Source organism: Musa acuminata, chromosome BXJ1-10, assembly GCF_036884655.1.
Source record: "Musa acuminata AAA Group cultivar baxijiao chromosome BXJ1-10, Cavendish_Baxijiao_AAA, whole genome shotgun sequence".
Taxonomy (NCBI): Eukaryota; Viridiplantae; Streptophyta; class Magnoliopsida; order Zingiberales; family Musaceae; genus Musa; species Musa acuminata.
In genome coordinates this window covers 19552030-19571211 of record NC_088336.1, presented here as the reverse complement: position 1 = coordinate 19571211, position 19182 = coordinate 19552030, and the positions used below count along the sequence as shown (strand labels likewise).

The window sequence follows — 19182 nt, the reverse complement described above, 5'->3', positions numbered from 1 at the left end:
CCAAGACCACTGAAGAGGTTAAGAATGCCAAACATCAAAATTTCATTATCAATCATGATGCTTGAGTCAATGGAACATATGATGCCTTTTTTTCATTTGATCACTAAGGACTTAATGACGTTTCCATCCAAATACAATGTCTTACATCTAGTGTAACGAGATCTTGTTAGAAGCTATAAAATTACATAGGACTGTGATGTGTGATAGATATGAGTAAAACACTTGGGCATCCTCACCAACATACGATGTAACACCTCTGATTAGTCCCATATCGGAAGTGGACAAAACTAAGATTGGTTTATAAGGGTCTGATGAGTTTACTATTATCAACTTCAGCTTAAGTATTTTGACCAGTACTTTGGGTTAAACGAAGTTGATAGGCTAGTTAATTCATCAGGTCTGATGAGTGTACTGTAACACTTTCAATTAGTCCCACATCGGAAGTATGCAAGACTAAGATTGGCTTATAAAGGTCTGATGAGTGTACTATTATTAACTTCAACTTAAGCATTTTAGCCAGTGATTTAAGTTAAACGAAGTTGATAGGCCAGTTAGTGAGGGATCTCCTACCTTAGTTATCCTAAGCCCTCGATAACAAAAACCCAATCAATCATCAAAGACAAGACATCATTATAAAACTGAAAATCAAATGGATCATCAGGTTCCTCCATTTTCTTATTTATGACAACATAGTGCAATCTCATATGCATGTTTCTTTGAGTGCTCATGTGAATTCAGTGATAGTGACTTGTATTTCTTTGATGGTGATAAATTCATGGATTAACTTCTTTAAGGGCTACGAACTGTCACGAACGGTCGTCGCGCACCCACAACAACTCCGTTCAACGAACCGTTCGTCGCTCACACCTACATGTACAGCTGCTTGGCAGCCTATTTTATCTTAGTTTTAGGTCATTTTGCTTGTAAAAATGTAAGTTCGAACAAGCTGCAGCGTTACAAAGCGACCGCTCACCGAACTGAGCAAAACAGCCCAAAACAGCTCCGTTTTCGCGTGCCACGGGCTGATTTCTGGAATCTGCCTCCGCTCACCAAAACGTCAGCCATCTCAGCCCCTTTAAACCCCCCGGGTGGCACAGGGCTGGATGGGGCTTCGGATATATACCGGGCGTTGAACACTCTTTCGCAAGTTCGCACGTTGCCTTGACGGGAACTTGTTGTCGCGCCCGGGACCAGGTGAGCGGCTGTTTATGGGCTTGCAGCTGTTCGTTCAACCTTCTAAAGCCCTTGTTTTCCCCCTCTCCCTCTTTTCTCTTGTGCACGCAAGGTGCTCGCTGAATTGCTTATAAAGCTTCCCCTTTTTGCGAGACGTCGGGACTTGTCCGTCGCTCGTTCTTTCGAACTAATCAACTTTCTCTTTTTACAGGTCCTTCAGGACCTGCGAGAGGTTACAAGTGGGCTGATCCTTGCGGAGTAATATCGCAAGGGCGAAGCGCGACTTAGGCAACGCAAGCTAAGTTCGCGTCTTTGCCGCAAGGGTGACTCGCGACTTAGGCAACGCAAGCTAAGTTTGCATCTTTGGTTGTAAGGGTGCCTCACGCCTTAGGCAATTCCAGCTAAGGTCGTGACATTGTGGTATCATAGCGCGCAAGCAATTCGAGCGAGCAGCGTAGGAACTTCGCAACTTCGCCATGGCAAAGCATCGTGGCGAATCGAGCAAGGCGGGGCAAGCTGGACCCTTGCCCCAAGCAGCCGCAGGTGGGCTGCATGTGCACACTCGCTCTCATGCTGTTGGAGCCGCTCAAGAGGAGCGCGGCAGCGAACATGATGAGCGAGAAGTTGGCTACTCTCCGCGAGCAGAGGAGGTGCAATCTGGAGCGCCAATTGGGAAAAAGAGTCACAAGGAGAGACTCACAACGGCGGAAACCCGCTAGGATGTTCTTGAAGCGAACTTGGAGGATCTCTACCATGGCCAACAAAGACTTGTTGGGGTAGAGAGCTCGCAAGAGGAAGCGGAGTCTAGGATCGACAAGGTCGAGGCCCTAGTCGACCGACTGTCAGATGACACCAAAGACTCCGTGCAACACCTGCAGGAAGTTGTGGCGGAACTCACCTCAAGGGTGGCCATGCTCACAAGAGCACTAAATGCGGGAGGAAGTAACACCCGCGTTGCAACACCACAAAACTTGAGGGCACCCGAGCCTCATGGTTATGGAGGGGCCAGAGATGCCAAAGAGCTCGAGAATTTTCTGTTCGACATGGAACAATACTTTTGAGCTACGAGGCACGATTCTGAAGATACCAAAGTTTCTATAGCAACAATGTATCTGAACGGAGATGCAAAACTTTGGTGGAGAACCCGTTGGGAGGAAATCCAACAAGGTCAGTGTCGAGTTGACACATGGGAGGATTTGAAGCGAGAGTTAAGGACTCAATTCCTACCGGAGAACGCCGAGTTCGTCGCAAGAAGGAAGTTGAGACAACTCCGCCAAAATACTTCCATCCGTGACTACGTGAAGCAATTTTCTGCACTAAAGCTGGACATCCAGGATATGTTCGAGAAGGACAAGTTGTTCAGCTTCCTCGATGGTTTAAAGCCATGGGCACAACAAGAACTAAATCGAAGGAATGTCACCGACTTGGTCGGGGCAATTGCTGCTGCAGAAAGGCTCACCGACTTTGTTTCCTCTGAAGACCCCGGGAGAAGGAAACATTCTTCAAGCAATCGCCCTCCAAAATATTCTCGTGGGAAGGAGCTCAGAGGCGAACAAAAGAAGAAGAATTCCCACAAAGGGCCAAGCCCGAAAGGCAAGGCCCTGAAACCTGGCGGATGTTTCTTGTGTGGAGGGCCACACATGGTAAGGGAGTGCCCACAAAAGCAGGCACTCAATGTTTTAACAACTTCCATTCATCCCCCCAAATCGTACAAGGGCAAAGCTGTCGCTCTTAGTTCGAGTAGTTTTGAATCAAGCAGCGACGACGAGGAGTCGCAAGGACCTCGGATGGGAGCAATGCGTTTGTTGAACGCCATGCGGGGTCAAGTGGGGGAGAACTCGAAGACAAGGCTACATAAAGCAGGGAATGGTGAGCTAATGTACGTAGACATCAAGCTCAATGGCCAAACAACCCGTGCAATGGTAGACACGGGCGCCACCCACAATTTTATTGCCGATCTAGAAGCAAAGCGACTTGGGTTGATCTTGGAGAAGAGCCCAAGTCGAATGAAGGCGGTGAACTCGGAGGCCAAGCGAATCTCCGGGCTGGCAAAGGGAGTCCCCATCAAGATCGGAACATGGAGCGGGAGCACGAACATGATGGTGGTGTCGTTGAATGACTTCCAAGTGATCCTTGGAATGGAATTTATGAACGCGGCAAAGTTGGTCCCAATGTCGTTCCTTAACACCCTATGCATGATGGGGGGTGATGGCCCCTGTGTAGTTCCCGTCTCTCGGAGAGGAACCAAGGACCCCCAACAAATATCGGCATTACAATTGAAGAAGGGGGTACGAAAAGGCGAACTGACGTTCTGTCACGGACAAACTTCGAAACAGGATGTTTGATGTAATGCTTATGTATGTTCGTGTCTTTTGGTATGTTCATGCTTTGTACAGCATGTAGAGGGACGGCCGAAGGCTTAATAGTCCCATTTTAGTAGGGTTGGTGGCCGCTTTAGGCTTGTAAATAAAGGTTGTGTCATGTGGACACTTGTGAGAGATTTTCGGTCTGTAATGGACCATTTTAACCCTTTGTTATGCAACTGTTCAGAGCTTGTAAAGTCTGTTTGTAATTTGCATTGTCTATGAAGTGTTTCCTGGAATGTTTGCTTGTGGATCCCGAGTGAGGCGTTCTCTCTAACCCATTTTCTCTTTTGTGGGTCCTAAGGGACTAAGAGAGGCTTCGGGGAGGCTGACCTTTGCGGACAGACACGCAAGGGTGTCGCACGACTTAGGCAAAACCAGCTAAGTCCGTGACAGATGGTATCAGAGCGGGACAAGCACTCATAGAAACACTTAGCATGCAAACGTGGGGGACCTAGCGGGGCTGCGTTGAGGGCAATCAGCACACGCGCGACCGTTTGGGGAAAAACGGGCATGGAGATGTAGGGAAAAGAGTCGCTCGGAGGAACGAGCATCTGAGATTGGCATTCAGAGGAATGGCCAACCCTTCACGTAAGAGGCACCGCGAGAACAGGCAAGCTTGGAAGAATGTCGAGCGCACAAAGGGTGGGATGACTGAGTTTGAGCTACGGCTCAACGTTGACAACAATACTTGATTGTGCTCAAGGCAAGCGAGACGCTTGGTAAAGGATGAGACCATGCAAGGTGGAATGAGTTGCTCAGCGACCGAAAGAGTTGTGCAAAGCTCACAGAGGTGAGGGGAATTGCTAACTTGAAGAATTCGGTACTCATACACGGGCTTGTATACGGACGATGGAATGTTCGTGGCCATCCCAAGGCGACCGAGACTCGGTGCCATGGAGCATTAAAACTTTCTCTTCGGCATGTGAAGGATACGTCCGTAGGAGGCTGAAGTGTGCAACGAGTTCAGCATGTTGCTAGGCCTTGAGTGGTGTAGTGGGGGCTGTATTGACGCGGAGTCGCAATCTAGCAAGTGCGTTTGCAGGAGGCAGAACAACGCACAGTTTGTTCAGCAAATCGGAGTAGTCCAAGGGGGTGGTGGTCTCCGAAATGAAATGAAATGTTGCTCCAACGGAACAGTTATCTAGGAGGGATAAGTCCCGGCTCTCCAGAGAGAGAATCATGTGGGACGGACCTCACATGTTGAGGAGGAGTACCTCAACAAACAATAACTCCACGAAGCTCAATGGACCGAGCAAGCGGCGAGGAGTCGTCGCATGATCTCGCTTGAGAGAATGCATTGGTGGATGTATTGCAAGATCAAGTGGGGGAGCGACCCAAAGCAACACAAATGAAGGCACACTTGGAGTCGACATGGAGATCGGACTCAAGAGAGGGTTGACCCGTGGAATGGTGGGCGCGAGAACCACCATCAACTCAATGCAAAAACGAGGAGCGGAGAAACTTGGGCGTAACTTGGCGAAGTACCCGAGCCGCATGAAGGGAGCCAGCATAGAAGTTGGAACATGGAGCAGAGGCACAATGCTTTCCTTGGACAGAGGTCAAGGACATGAACCCTTGCAGAGGCAAGAGCAGGATCATGTTGTTCTATGGGTCCTTCATTCTGATGGAGCGGACTCATCTTGCATGGTGCCAAAGACGAAGGGAGCTTCTGGGCACATGCACCTTATCTCGGAGAAGCATTTGATGGAGGAACTAAGGTGACTCAATTTGCGGAGGCGAAGTTGGGTTCAGAAGACCTTAGCACGGGGCAAGAGGACGCAGAGGCGGGTACTCTTGAAGAATATGCCACAGTGTTGCCAGTCAAGTTGCTAGGCAGGAAGCGATGCGCAGCTGAGATTGTGCTGGTAGGGGTAGAGGCCCAGGATCCAGACAATGGTGTACTAATTGCAGCGAAGTCGGGGGACTTCGAGAGCTACTAGGCGATGGACTGTCCTAGAGCGGTGCTTCATCTAGGTGTGACCCAAGAGTGGGCGGATGAAGATCGATTGCCAAAGGAGCGAACAAAATCGAAGGTGGAAGAGACCCTGCGATGTATTGGCAGAGGCCACACATGGAGGGATCACAATTCGAGTTCATCCCACAAGGATCAGAATGCAATGGAGATGTCACCAGGAGGCAACATGATGCAGCGGATCGTGGTGGAATAGTTCGTGGCAATATGATACACACGACACAGCCCCGTGAGGGACTAGATCATACGGAGGTATGATCGGGAGCTACTGGAAGCTCCACTTCGGTGAACAACACGACGGCAAGAAGGGCTATGGATTCAAGGAGTGAAGGTCATGGTACCGCAGAGGCGGGTCTTCCGTGCATGCATCGAATTTTGCATCGGATGAAAGCCTTGGTCATCAGCATATGGGGGCTGTGTTCCACCAAGGAAAAAGTTCGAATGCAAGTGCTAGTGAGTCCCATGGGAGGGACTTGATCATGCAGAGGTATGATCGAAGCAGCTGGAGAGCTGGACTGCTCCATAGCTTATATTCGCTTAAGGGAGCCCGACAAGTCAGAGGACAAGGTCGAGTAAGCGAACGTTGCTACCAAGGAAGCTAAGGAGAACAGAATCGGTGTAAACTCTACAACGTGATGGCAGAGGCCATGCATGGGAGTTGCAGTCTGTCTTTCCATCGACCAAAGGGAGCTGCTTGGAGAACACAGAGGTGTTGAAGCAGAGGGTCGAAAGGGGCGAGGAAGCGACGACGAGTCCAGAGGGACTTAGCTACCCAAAATCAAGCATCAGTTAGAATGGAGGTGGACTCGGAGGAGTGCCACAGAGACATATCTACTGATTGTGACAAAAAGGGATGCAGATGCGAGGCGAGGGATAGTAGGGCCATGGGCATGGCAGCGCCATGGTACCGCAGAGGCGGGACTTCCGCGAAAGTCATTGATCCCTTGCTCTCATGGAGAGAGAGCGCTTGGTCGTGAAAGGGGCCGAGGAGGTGGAGCATGCGGAGGCAATCTCCAAGTACCGAGACAAGGCTGAAGGGTAGAGGCCAAGGAACTTCGTAAGACCGGTGTCAACGAGCTTCTCATCAAGATAGCCGAAAGTGAAGGACTTTGGGTCATGCAAGAGTGCACGACCAAGGAACGAAGTAGGCAGTACGCGGTGTTGTACCTTTGCTACTCAGTGGAGTAGGCGACAGGGTTGATGGAGAAGACGGTACAATCCCAGAGGCGATCAAATCTATTAGAGAATTACTGCAAGTTGGGGTGAAAACTTCCTGCATTCCAGAAGTTCGATGGCGTTGAGAAGGTGAATCACAGTAGCTAACTCAACGCAAGGAGTGCAAACACTTCAAGTGCTTCAGAAGTGTAAGCAAAGAGCAGGCGAAGGCCAGTAACCAGCTCGATGCATGGAGTACAACCTCGAGGAGGCGGGCGAAGTCAAGTAACCTTTGCCTTCTCAACCCTTAAGAGAATGGGCGAAACCGAGTACCCCATTTCTCTTATTTATCCAGCAGAGGAGCTCTGCACAAGTTCAAAGACCCTTCGAAGATAATGGAAGACAATAGTTGTCAAATCCTCACCAACGGTGATCAGTGCTACTGAGAGTAGATTGTCCGCTTCATTTCCCAACGAAATGACAATCGAAAGCGGAAGTGATGCGAACCTACTTGGAAGTGACAACTAAGTTAAAGAAGAGTCAATGGACAAATTTTATGGAGGAAGGACTCAAAACTTCAGAAGTTTGCGAGATGATGCTCGTTAAAGCTCCAACAAGCATCCACCCAGTTCAAGCAGCATGAGGCAGTTGAGAGACTAGCGTAGTAAGGATGGTCTTTTCCTTCATTTGGAGGATCCGTAGGAACCAACAAGGATCAACACAACTCAGCCAACCCCACACTCGAGTCAAAGTCATTGGCGAGTTGAAGCAGCATAGCGGATCAAAGGTTCGACTACTCAAAAATAGCAACGGAGAGCAGTTGGGAGCCAGGAGGCGCATTGCAGCTGGAGCAAAAGATTGAAGACTCAGCAAAGGCAAGGAGTTGCAGTGTCGGTAAAGGCTTTGACGAGGACGTCGAAGGAATAAGTGGGGGAGAATGTCACGGACAAACTTCGAAACAGGATGTTTAATGTAATGCTTATGTATGTCCGTGTCTTTTGGTATGTTCATGCTTTGTACAACATGTAGAGGGACGGTCGAAGGCTTAATAGTCCCATTTTAGTAGGGTTGGTGGCCGCTTTAGACTTGTAAATAAAGGTTGTGTCATGTGGACACTTGTGAGAGATTTTCGGTCTGTAATGGACCATTTTAACCCTTTGTTGTGCAACTGTTCAGAGCTTGTAAAGTCTGTTTGTAATTTGCATTGTCTATGAAATGTTTCCTGGAATGTTTGCTTGTGGATCCCGAGTGAGGCGTTCTCTCTAACTCATTTTCTCTTTTGTGGGTCCTAAGGGACTAAGAGAGGCTTCGGGGAGGCTGACCTTTGCGGACGGACACGCAAGGGTGCCGCACGACTTAGGCAAAACCAGCTAAGTCCGTGACAGTTCGTGGCTGCTATGAAGCTAGAGCCACGTGACGAGGAGGCCAATCATGAACCTGCTGTGGTGGCGAACGTCTTGAAAGAGTTCACTGACGTTATGCCACCCGAGTTTCCAAAGACTCTTCCGCCACGCAGGGGCGTGGATCATAAAATCGAGCTGGAGCCAGGAGTGAAGCCTCCAGCGAGACCACCCTACCGCATGCCCCCGCCAGAGTTAGCAGAACTCATAAAGCAGTTAGGTGAACTGCTAAGCGGTGGTCTCATCCGCAGCTCAAAAGCATCATTCGGAGCTCCAGTTCTCTTCCAGAAGAAACAAGATGGGAGCCTCCGACTATGCGTCGACTACCGAGCCCTCAACAAAGTGACAGTGAAGAACAAGTATCCCATCCCGCTCATCGCGGACTTGTTCGACCAGTTGGGCAAAGCCAAGTATTTCTCAAAACTCGACCTTCGGTCGGGATATTGGCAGGTGCGCATTGCTGAAGGCGACGAAGCGAAGACTACCTGTGTGACCAGGTATGGAGCGTTTGAGTTCTTGGTGATGCCTTTCGGCTTAACCAACGCTCCCACCACGTTCTGCACTCTCATGAACCAGCTATTCAAGGAGTATTTGGATAAGTTCGTGGTTGTCTACTTAGACGATATCGTCGTCTACAGTCAAACGCTCGAGGAGTATATTCAGCACCTTCGGACAATATTCAAGGTTCTCAGGGAGAACACTTTGTTCGTGAAAAGAGAGAAATGATACTTTGCCCAAACGGAGATCTTATTCTTGGGGCATCGAATCGGTAATGGCTCCATTCGGATGGACAAATCAAAAGTACAAGCAGTTGTGGAATGGCGAACTCCAAAGAAGGTGCCAGAGTTGAGATCCTTCCTTGGTTTCGTCAACTATTATCGACGCTTCATAGCGGGGTACTCGAAGCGTGCAACTCCACTGACTGAGTTGCTGAAGGAGCAGCCGTGGAAGTGGTCTGACAAATGTGAAATAGCATTCCAAGATCTGAAGGCTGCTGTTCTGGAAGAACCGGTGCTAAAATTGCCAGACTATGGAGAGCCTTTTGAAGTCCATACAGATGCTTCAAACTTCGCAATTGGGGGAGTGCTCATACAGGAGGGTCATCCGGTGGCCTACGAGAGCCGCAAGCTCAACGAGACCGAGCAGCGGTATCCAGTGCACGAGAAGGAGATGACAGCAGTGATCCACTGTCTACGAGTTTGGAGACACTACCTTCTCGGATCGCGATTTGTGCTGAGGACAGACAACATCGCTCTGAGTTATTTCCAAACACAGAAGAAACTTTCCCCAAAGCAAGCACGATGGCAGGACTTCCTGGCTGAATTTTATATAGCAATGGAATACAAGCCCGAAAAGGCAAATGTCGTGGTCGATGCATTGAGTCGGAAAGTGGAGCGCGTGAATGTCGTACAATTGGAGGGCGGAGGCCAAGCAAGTCAGTTGCACTCCAACTTCCTTTCCAAGATCAGGGATGGACTGCATAGTGACCCCCAGGCAGTTATCCTGATGCAACTCATCAAAGAAGGCAAGGCACGACGATTTTGGGTCCAGGAGGGACATGTATACACAAAAGGGAATAGGGTTTATGTTCCTCGAGTGGACAATTTGAGGCGTGAACTCTTAAGAGAGTGTCACGATTCCCTTTGGGCTGGACACCCAAGCATTCACCGAACGTTGGCTCTCGTGGAGAGGGCCTTCTACTGGCCGAAGATGGGGACTGATGTGGAGGAATATGTTCGAACGTGCCTCACTTGCCAACAAGACAAGGCAGAGCAGCAGAAGCAGGTGGGACTTTTAGAGTCGTTGCCCGTACCAGAAAGGTCGTGGGAGAGCATTTCCTTAGACTTCATATCAAGCTTGCCACTTGTAGGGAGACTCGGATCAATACTCGTGGTGGTCGATCGATTTTCAAAGTATGCAACTTTCATTGCTGCTCCCCTACACTGTTCAGCAGAGGAGGCGACCAAGCTGATGATGAGGGATGTGGTGAAGTATTGGGGAGTCCTGCACAACATCATTAGTGATCGAGACGCTCGGTTCCTAGGACGATTCTGGACCGAGCTATTCAAGTTGTTGGGGTCAAAGTTATACTTCTCCACAAGCCTCCACCCCCAGACGGATGGTCAGATTGAAAGGATAAACTCGCTCTTGGAGCAATATCTTCGGCACTACGTGAGTGCCAACCAACGAGATTGGGTGAAGTTGTTGGACATTGCCCAATTCTCCTACAACTTACAGCGGAGCTCTGCGTCCAACAAGAGCCCCTTCGAGATTATTACAGGACAACAACCGTCAACTCCTCACACCATGGCAATTGGGTATACTGGGAGTAGTCCGTCAGCTTACCACTTCGCAAAGGAATGGCATCGAAATGCAGATATTACGCGGGCTTACTTGGAGAAGGCGGCAAGAAGAATGAAGAAGCGGGCAGACTTGGGAAGGCGACCGCAAGAGTTCAAGATCGACGATTTGGTGTTGGTAAAGCTCCAACCAGCATCACTCCAATTCTTCAGGCACAAAATCCACAAAGGATTGGTGAGCAAGTATGAGGGGCCCTTCCCAATTATCAGCAGGGTAGGCAACGTCTCCTACAAGTTGCAACTGCCGGCGTGGTTCAAGATTCACAACGTTCTTCACGCCAGCAACCTAAAAGCCTACCATTCGAATCCGCAAGATACGTCTCGAAGTGTTCCAACTCGGCTACCCCCTACCACTGCCTCCTACGAGAAGCGAGTTGAAACCATTCTGGCGGACCGGAAGATAAAGCTACCCAATGGAGCTGAGCAGACAGAGTACCTGGTGAAGTGGCGAAAGCTTCCCCGAACTGAAGCAAGTTAGGAGTCTGAAGACGCCCTACGACATAAAGAAGCAATCATCAACAACTACCAACAACCGTCGACGAGGGCGTCGACAGTTTAAGTGGGGGAGAATGTCACGAACGATCGTCGCGCACTCGTAACAACTCCGTTCAACGAACCGTTCGTCGCTCACACCTACATGTACAGCTACTTGGCAGCCTATTTTATCTTAGTTTTGGGTCATTTTGCTTGTAAAAATGTAAGTTCGAACATGCTGCAGCGTTACAAAGTGACCGTTCACCGAACCGAGCAAAACAGCCCCAAAACAGCCCAAAACAGCTCCGTTTTCGTGTGCCGCGGGCTGATTTCTGGAATCTGCCTCCGCTCACCAAAACGTCAGCCATCTCAGCCCCTTTGAACCCCCCGGGTGGCACAGGGCTGGATGGGGCTTCGGATATATACCGGGCGTTGAACACTCTTTCGCAAGTTCGTACGTTGCCTTGACGGGAACTTGTTGTCGCGCCCGGGACTAGGTGAGCGGCTGTTTGTGGGCTTGCAGCTATTCGTTCAACCTTCTAAAGCCCTTGTTTTCCCCCTCTCCCTCTTTTCTCTTGTGCACGCAAGGTGCTCGCTGAATTGCTTGTAAAGCTTCCCCTTTTCGCGAGACATCGGGACTTGTCTGTCGCTCGTTCTTTCGAACTAATCAACTTTCTCTTTTTACAGGTCCTTCAGGACCTGCGAGAGGTTACAAGTGGGCTGATCCTTGCGGAGCAATATCGCAAGGGCGAAGCGCGACTTAGGCAACGCAAGCTAAGTTCGCGTCTTTGCCGCAAGGGTGACTCGCGACTTAGGCAACGCAAGCTAAGTTCGCGTCTTTGGCCGCAAGGGTGCCTCATGCCTTAGGCAATTCCAGCTAAGACCATGACAGAACGTCAATCAATTATGCTTGCAACCACCAGATGATATGGTCTGTGATAGGACTTGTATTTCTACTCGCTTCAAATTCAGTGTCAATTTTTTTAAAGTATAGCGGCCACTAAGCTGAACCAAATGATTAAAACTTGTATTAGATAAACAACTTGATTAGGTAAATACAAGGGCAATTGTAAGGGTTAATTATATTATCAGGGTCCATGTTATAACAGCATGATATAACAATGTTATCAATGAACAAGCTAGAAACTTGCTGAAAGAGTCATCCCTATATCTACATAAATGATTAATATAAATTAAATAAACCTTAATAGTACTACCATCAAATCTTAATAAATAACCTGTCAAACCTAAATAACAGTATTGATTGTCTGTCACCGTATTGTCACGGACAAACTTCTCAACAAGATGTTGGATGTAATGCTTATGTGTGTCCGTGTCTTTTGGCATGTTCATGCCCTGTACAGAATGTAAAGGGGCGGCCGAAGGCTTAATAGTCTCATTTTAGTTGGGTTGGTGGCCTCTTTAGGCTTGTAAATAAAGGTTGTGTCATGTGGACACGTGCGAGAGCTTTTCGGTCTGTAATGGACCATTTTACCCTTTGTTGTGCCACTGTTCAGAGCTTGTAAAGTCTGTTTGTAATTTGCATTGTCTATGAAGTGTTTTTCGGACATGTTTGCTTGTGGATCCCGTTTGAGGCGTTCTCTCTAACCCGTTCTCTCTTTTGGTGGTCCTAAGGGACAATGGGAGGCTTCGGGGAGGCTGACCTTTGCGGACGGACATGCAAGGGTGCCGCACGCCTTAGGCAAAACTAGCTCAGGTCGTGACATTTGGTATCAGAGCGGGACAAGCACTCATAGAAACACTTAGCATGCAAACGTGGGGGACCTAGCGGGGCTGCGTTGAGGGCAGTCAGCACACGCGCGACCGTTTGGGGGAAAACGGGCATGGAGATGTAGGGAAAAGAGTCGCTCAGAGGAGCGGGCATCTGAGATTGGCATTCACAGGAATGGCCAACCCTTCGCGCAAGAGGCACCACGAGAACAGGCAAGCTTGGAAGAATTTGGAGCGCACAAAGGTTGGGATGGCTGAGTTTGAGCTACGGCTCAACGTTGACAACTATACTTGATGGTGCTCTAGGCAAGCGAGGCGCTTGGCAAGAATGAGACCATCCAAGGTGGAATGAGTTGCTCAACGACCAAAAGAGTTATGCAAAGCTCTCAGAGGTGAGGGGAATTGCTAACTCGAAGAATTTGGTACTCATGCATGGGCTTGTATGCGGACGACAGAATGTTCGTGGCCATCCCAAGGCGGCCGAGACTCGGCGCCATGGAGCATTGAAACTTTCTCTTCGGCATGTGAAGGATACGTCCGTAGGAGGCTGAAGTGTGCAACGAGTTCAGCATGTTGCTAGGCCTTGAGGGGTGCAGTGGGGGCTGTATTGACGGGGAGTCGCAGTCTAGCAAGTGCGTTTGCAGGAGGCAGAACAATGCACAGTTTGTTCAGCAGATCGGAGTAGTCCAAAGGGATGGTGGTCTCCGAAACGAAGAGAGATGTTGCTCCAATGGGACAGTTATCCAGGAGGGATAAGTCTCAGCTCTCCAGAGGGAGAATCATGTGAGACGGACTTCACATGTTGAGGAGGAGTACCTCAACAAACAACAACTCCACGAAGCTCGATGGACTGAGCAAGCGGCGAGGAGTCGTCGCATGATCTCGCTCGAGAGAATGCATTGGTGGATGCATTGCGAGATCAAGTGGGGGAGCGACCTGAAGCAACTTAAATGAAGGCACACTTGGAGTCGATGTGGAGATCGGACTCAAGGGAGGGCTGACCCGTGGAATGGTGGGCGCGAGGGCCACCATTTACTCAATGCAGAAACGAGGAGCGGAGCAACTTGGGTGTAACTTGGCGAAGTACCCAAGCCGCATGAAGGGAGCCAGCAGAGAAGTTGGAACATGGAGCAGAGGCACAGTGCTTTTCTTAGACAGAGGTCAAGGACATGAGCTCTTGCAGAGGCAAGAGCAGGATCATGTTGTTCCATGGGTCCTTCATTCTGACGGAGTGGACTCATCTTGCATGGTGCCAAAGACGAAGGGAGCTTCGAGGCACATACACCTTATCTCGGAGAAGCATTTGATGGAGGAACTAAGGCGACTCAATTTGCGGAGGCGAAGTTGGGTTCAGAAGGCCTTAGCACGGGGCAAGAGGACGCAGAGGCGGGTACTCTTGAAGAATATGCCACAGTGTTGCCATTCGAGTTGCTAGGAAGGAAGCAGTGCGCAGCGGAGATTGTGCTGGTAGGGGCAGAGGCCCAGGATCCAGACAATGGTGCACAAATCACAGTGAAGTCGGTGGACTTCGGGAGCTACTAGGCGACGGACTGTCCTAGAGCGGTGCTTCATCTAGGTCTGACCCAAGAGTGGGTGGATGAAGGTCGATTGCCAAAGGAGCGAACAAAATCGAAGGTGGAAGAGACCCGGCGATGTATTGGCAGAGGCCACACATGGAGGGTTCACAATTCGAGTTTATTCCCCAAGGATCAGAATGCAATGGAGATGTCACCAGGAGGCGACATGGTGCAGCGGATCGTGGTGGAACAGTTCGTGGCAATGCGATACACACAACTTCTCCCGTGAGGGATGAGATCATATGGAGGTATGATCGGGAGCTACTGGGAGCTCCGCTTTGGTGAACAACACGACGGCAAGAAGGGCTATGGATTCAAGGAGTGAAGGCCATGGTACCGCAAAGGCGGGTCTTCCGGGCGTGCACCGAATTTTGCATCGGATGAAAACCTTGGTCATCAGCATATGGGGGCTGGGTTCCACCAAGGGAAAAGTTCGTATGCAAGTACCAGGGAGTCCCATGGGAGGGACTTGATCATGCAGAGGTATGATCGAAGCAGCTGGAGAGTTGGACTGCTCCAGAGCTCATATTCGCTTAAGGGAGCCCGACAAGTCAGAGGACAAGGTCGAGTAAGCGAACGTTGCTACCAAGGAAGCTAAGGAGAACATAATTGGTGCAAACCCTACAACGCGATGGCAGAGGCCATGCATGGGAGTTGTAGTCTGTCTTTCCATCGACCAAACAGACTGCTTGGAGAACACAGAGGTGTTGAAGCAGGGGGTCGAAAGGGGCGAGGAAGCGACGATGAGTCCAGAGGGACTTAGCTACCCAAAGTCAAGCAATCAGTTAGAATGGAGGTGGACTCAGAGGAGTGCCACGGAGACATCTCTACTGATCGTGAAGAAAAGGGATTCAGATGCGAGGCGACGGATAGTAGGGCCATGGGCATGGCAGCGCCATGGTACCGCAGAGGCGGGACTTCCGTCAAAGTCATTGATCCCTTGCTCTCACGGAGGGAGAGCGTTTGGTCGTGAAAGGGGCCGAGGAGGTGGAGTATGCAGAGGCAATCTCCAAGTACCGAGACAAGGCTGAAGGGCAGAGGCCAAGAAACTTCGTAAGACCGGTGTCAACAAGTTTCTCATCAAGATAGCCGTAAGTGAAGGACTTCGGGTCATGCAAGAGTGCACGACCAAGGAACGAAGCAAGCAGTACGCGGTGCTGTACCTTTGCTACTCAGTGGAGTAGGCGGCAGGGTTGATGGAGAAGACGGTACAATCCCAGAGGCGACCTCATCTATCAGAGAATTACTCCAAGTTGGGGTGAAAACTTCCTGCATTCCAGAAGTTCAATGGCATTGAGAAGGTGAATCACAGTAGCTAACTCAACGCAAGGAGTGCAAACACTTCAAGTGCTTCAGAAGTGTGAGCAAAGAGCAGGCGAAGGCCAGTAACCAGCTCGATGCATGAAGTACAACCTCGAGGAGGCGGGCGAAGTCAAGTAACCTTTGCCTTCTCAACTCTTAAGAGAATGGGCGAAACCGAGTACCCCAATTCTCTTATCTATCCAGCAGAGGAGCTATGCACAAGTTCAAAGACCCTTCGAAGATAATGGAAGACAATAGTTGTCAAATCCTCACCAACGGTGATCAGTGCTACTGAGAGTAGATTGTCCGCTTCATTTCCCAACGAAATGCCAATCGAAAGCGGAAGTGATGCGAACCTACTTGGATGTGACAACTAACTGAAAGAAGAGTCAATGAGCAGATTTTGTGGAGGAAGGACCCAAAACTTCAGAAGTTTGCGAGGCGATGCTCGTTAAAGCTCCAACAAGCATCCACCCAGTTTAGGCAGCATGTGGAAATTTTGAGAGACTGGCGCAGTAAGGATGGTCTTTTCCTTCATTTGGTGGATCCGCAGGAATCAACGAGGATCAACACAACTCAGCCAACCCCACACCAGAGTCAGAGTCATTGGCGAGTTGAAGCAGCATGGCGGATCAAAGGTTCGACTACTCAAAAACAGCAGCGGAGAGCAGCTGGGAGCCAGGAGGCGCATTGCAGCTGGAGCAGAAGATTGAAGACTCAGCAAAGGCGAAGAGTTGCAGTGCTCACAAAGGCTTCGACGAGGACGTCGAAGGGATAAGTGGGGGAGAATGTCACGGACAAACTTCTCAACAAGATGTTGGATGTAATGCTTATGTGTGTCCGTGTCTTTTGGCATGTTCATGCCCTGTACAGAATGTAAAGGGGCGGCCGAAGGCTTAATAGTCTCATTTTAGTTGGGTTGGTGGCCTCTTTAGACTTGTAAATAAAGGTTGTGTCATGTGGACACGTGCGAGAGCTTTTCGGTCTGTAATGGACCATTTTACCCTTTGTTGTGCCACTGTTCAGAGCTTGTAAAGTCTGTTTGTAATTTGCATTGTCTATGAAGTGTTTTTCGGACATGTTTGCTTGTGGATCCCGTTTGAGACGTTCTCTCTAACCCGTTCTCTCTTTTGGTGGTCCTAAGGGACAATGGGAGGCTTCGGGGAGGCTGACCTTTGCGGACGGACATACAAGGGTGCCGCACGCCTTAGGCAAAACCAGCTCAGGTCGTGACAGTATGGCTTGTCTACATATGACATTGCAGAGAGCTAGCAACAGATCAGCATCAGTGACCATGTTGTTCCAATATTGATATGCCTAACTAAGATGATAACTAGTGAGGCTGTAATATCTTAAAACTGTACATAACTACATATTTTGAATTATATTTAAAATGCATTTGAAATGTTTTCCGATTCGCCATGTGATTATCTCAAGACATTTGATTGTCCCATCTGTGATGATATTCATCAGTAACGACCCTTCTGATCTCCTCCTTTGCTAACTACATAAAGTCAATCAAACATCTCATATGTGGTCTCTTTTCCATATCTATGCCGCATAGATCTATGTATAGTAGCTCCACAGCTTTAATGATCTCGGCCACTGTATCATATAATCTGTAGAACATGATAAATTTGTCTTTAATGATCTCGGCCACTACATTTGTGGTCTCTGTTCTGAACTTCCCGAGCTGGAGTAGAAGACCTCAGTGACACCGTGTACGACACTCCAAGTCATGTTGAGTCAGCATTACAAGCAGACAATCGCATTTTCTGACCAGGAATGGTCTGCATTCCATAATTGAAATTCTTGGCTTCTCCAATATTCCATGCCCCCATCATAAGCTCTTAAATGACACAGTGGAGAGGATGCACTACGAAGTGCCCTTGTAAATACATGTAGGGTGCTTTGGCAGTTTAAAAGTACAACTTTCGAATGGCGTCCTTCCAATGTGTCATACTCTCATTTTTGAAAAAGAAACATAATCAGTATACCAAGTTTTGCCAGTTAAGATTACTAAAAAAAATACTTGCATTTATTATCAACCCCTCCATCCATCACGAGCATCCTAAAAAAGAAGCGCACAATGATTCTACGTGATCCAAGCCATAACTTGATGTAAAACAGGAAAAGATAACCCGTGAAGTAGTCAAAGATTCTTTGTGCTGAAGATTTTTTGTGAGTTGTATATACAAACGAAAAGATTTCTGTTTTTTACAAAGGGCAAACTGTGAAGACGGGATTCGAAACTAGGATATTACAGTAAATTGCGAAAGTCTTTACCGCTAAGCTAGTTGACATCTATCAAACGAAAAGGTCTACTACACCAATGATGGCCATCAGACTATATGTAAAGAGAAGCAAACCGACACTCGAAGCAGGGGGAACGGAGAAGGGTTGACGGGGGAGAGAGAGGAGGGCACCTGAGCCTGGGCCGTCTCGATGCGGCGGCGGGCGAGAGGGAGGAAACGCTGGAGAAGCGCCTCGACGATGAGCTTGGCGGCGCTTCCGGCGTTCATTTTCGGCGATCGAGGCGGGAGGAGTGGAAGGGTCTCGGAGGAAGGAGGCGCGCTGCCGCCCGGCCGCGGGGAGCGAACGCAAAGGGGCCAGCGAGATCCTTATTATTGGGCGAACGAGTAGGCAACCGTCACGTCAAGGAAAAGGAGAGTCGAGTTCGATAAACCGGGTGGGTCTATTTATAAAGGACAGATAAGAACTCCTCCTTGTCCGAGTTTGACCCGGTTGAACTCGGCCTGGTTTAACGGTTCATTTCCTACCCTCTGTAACTTACCCGTTCGATTACCTTCCCTTTAATTGCATTCATCGTGTGGGACAAAGAAAAAAGAAAAAGCTATTTCACTTTAACAGTCGGATTTTAAAAAAATAATAATATTAATAACTACGCATAAATGACACTCACATGATAAACTCGATCTATCGCTGATGCAATTTTGCAATAATCAATCTGGATATTCCAATAAAGACGAATAGTGAGATTTAGCTTAACACCCTTCTAATCATTTAGACTTCTCTAGCAGATCATAAACTGCTTGATCTAAGTATTACTCTACAAATTAGATAGATAATATTATAATTTTAGGAATTTCTCTCAGATAATTCAGTTCATATGAAATATTATGATATTATTTTTTCCAACATCTAATTTTGCACAAAAGAAAAAATAAAAACTTAGGAAATGAATAAAGAGTTGGGTCTTTCCTGTAGGAATCATAACTGCTATTGAAGTCTACTATATCTTCTCAATGTTTTCTTATCTTAAATGTTATTTTTATCTTATTGATATAATAGTTCCTTAGGTCATCTGTTGCAAAGGGCATTAAAGTTAAATCTAAAAAGAACACATAAAATTGAAGAAAATTGAAAGCTGAATCAATCAAAACCATGATGAACAAATCATGATTCCTATAAATTATGTAATTGTATTCTCAAACGCCGAGTACTAGTATTTCATAAGACTAATTATATATTACCTCATGTAATTAGTAATCTTTAACATCTCAATCCTTATATTTCTAAAAATTATATTGTCATCCATAAACTTATGAAAGTAAAATATTAAGATCCCTATACAGGATTAAAAAGATAATTTCACAATGTTGAAAATCAAGAGATATGAGGGTTTTGTTAGAGCAATAAGGTAAAATGTTT

At 48.2% G+C, this 19182-nt stretch overlaps 1 protein-coding gene across 3 annotated transcripts in view; it reads right to left on the bottom strand.

Moving 5' to 3' along the window:
- Positions 1-18295, bottom strand: part of LOC135595362 (uncharacterized) — a 55423-nt gene extending 37128 nt beyond the window's left edge. For all 3 annotated transcript variants that reach the window (XR_010480362.1, XM_065086188.1, XM_065086189.1), the window contains exon 1: positions 17937-18295. Coding sequence is in view for 2 of the 3 variants with exons in the window: in XM_065086188.1 (XP_064942260.1) it covers positions 17937-18032 (96 nt within the window). In the remaining variant the exon portion in view is untranslated. The remainder of the gene's footprint in view (positions 1-17936) is intronic.
- Between the last annotated feature and the right edge of the window lie 887 nt (positions 18296-19182).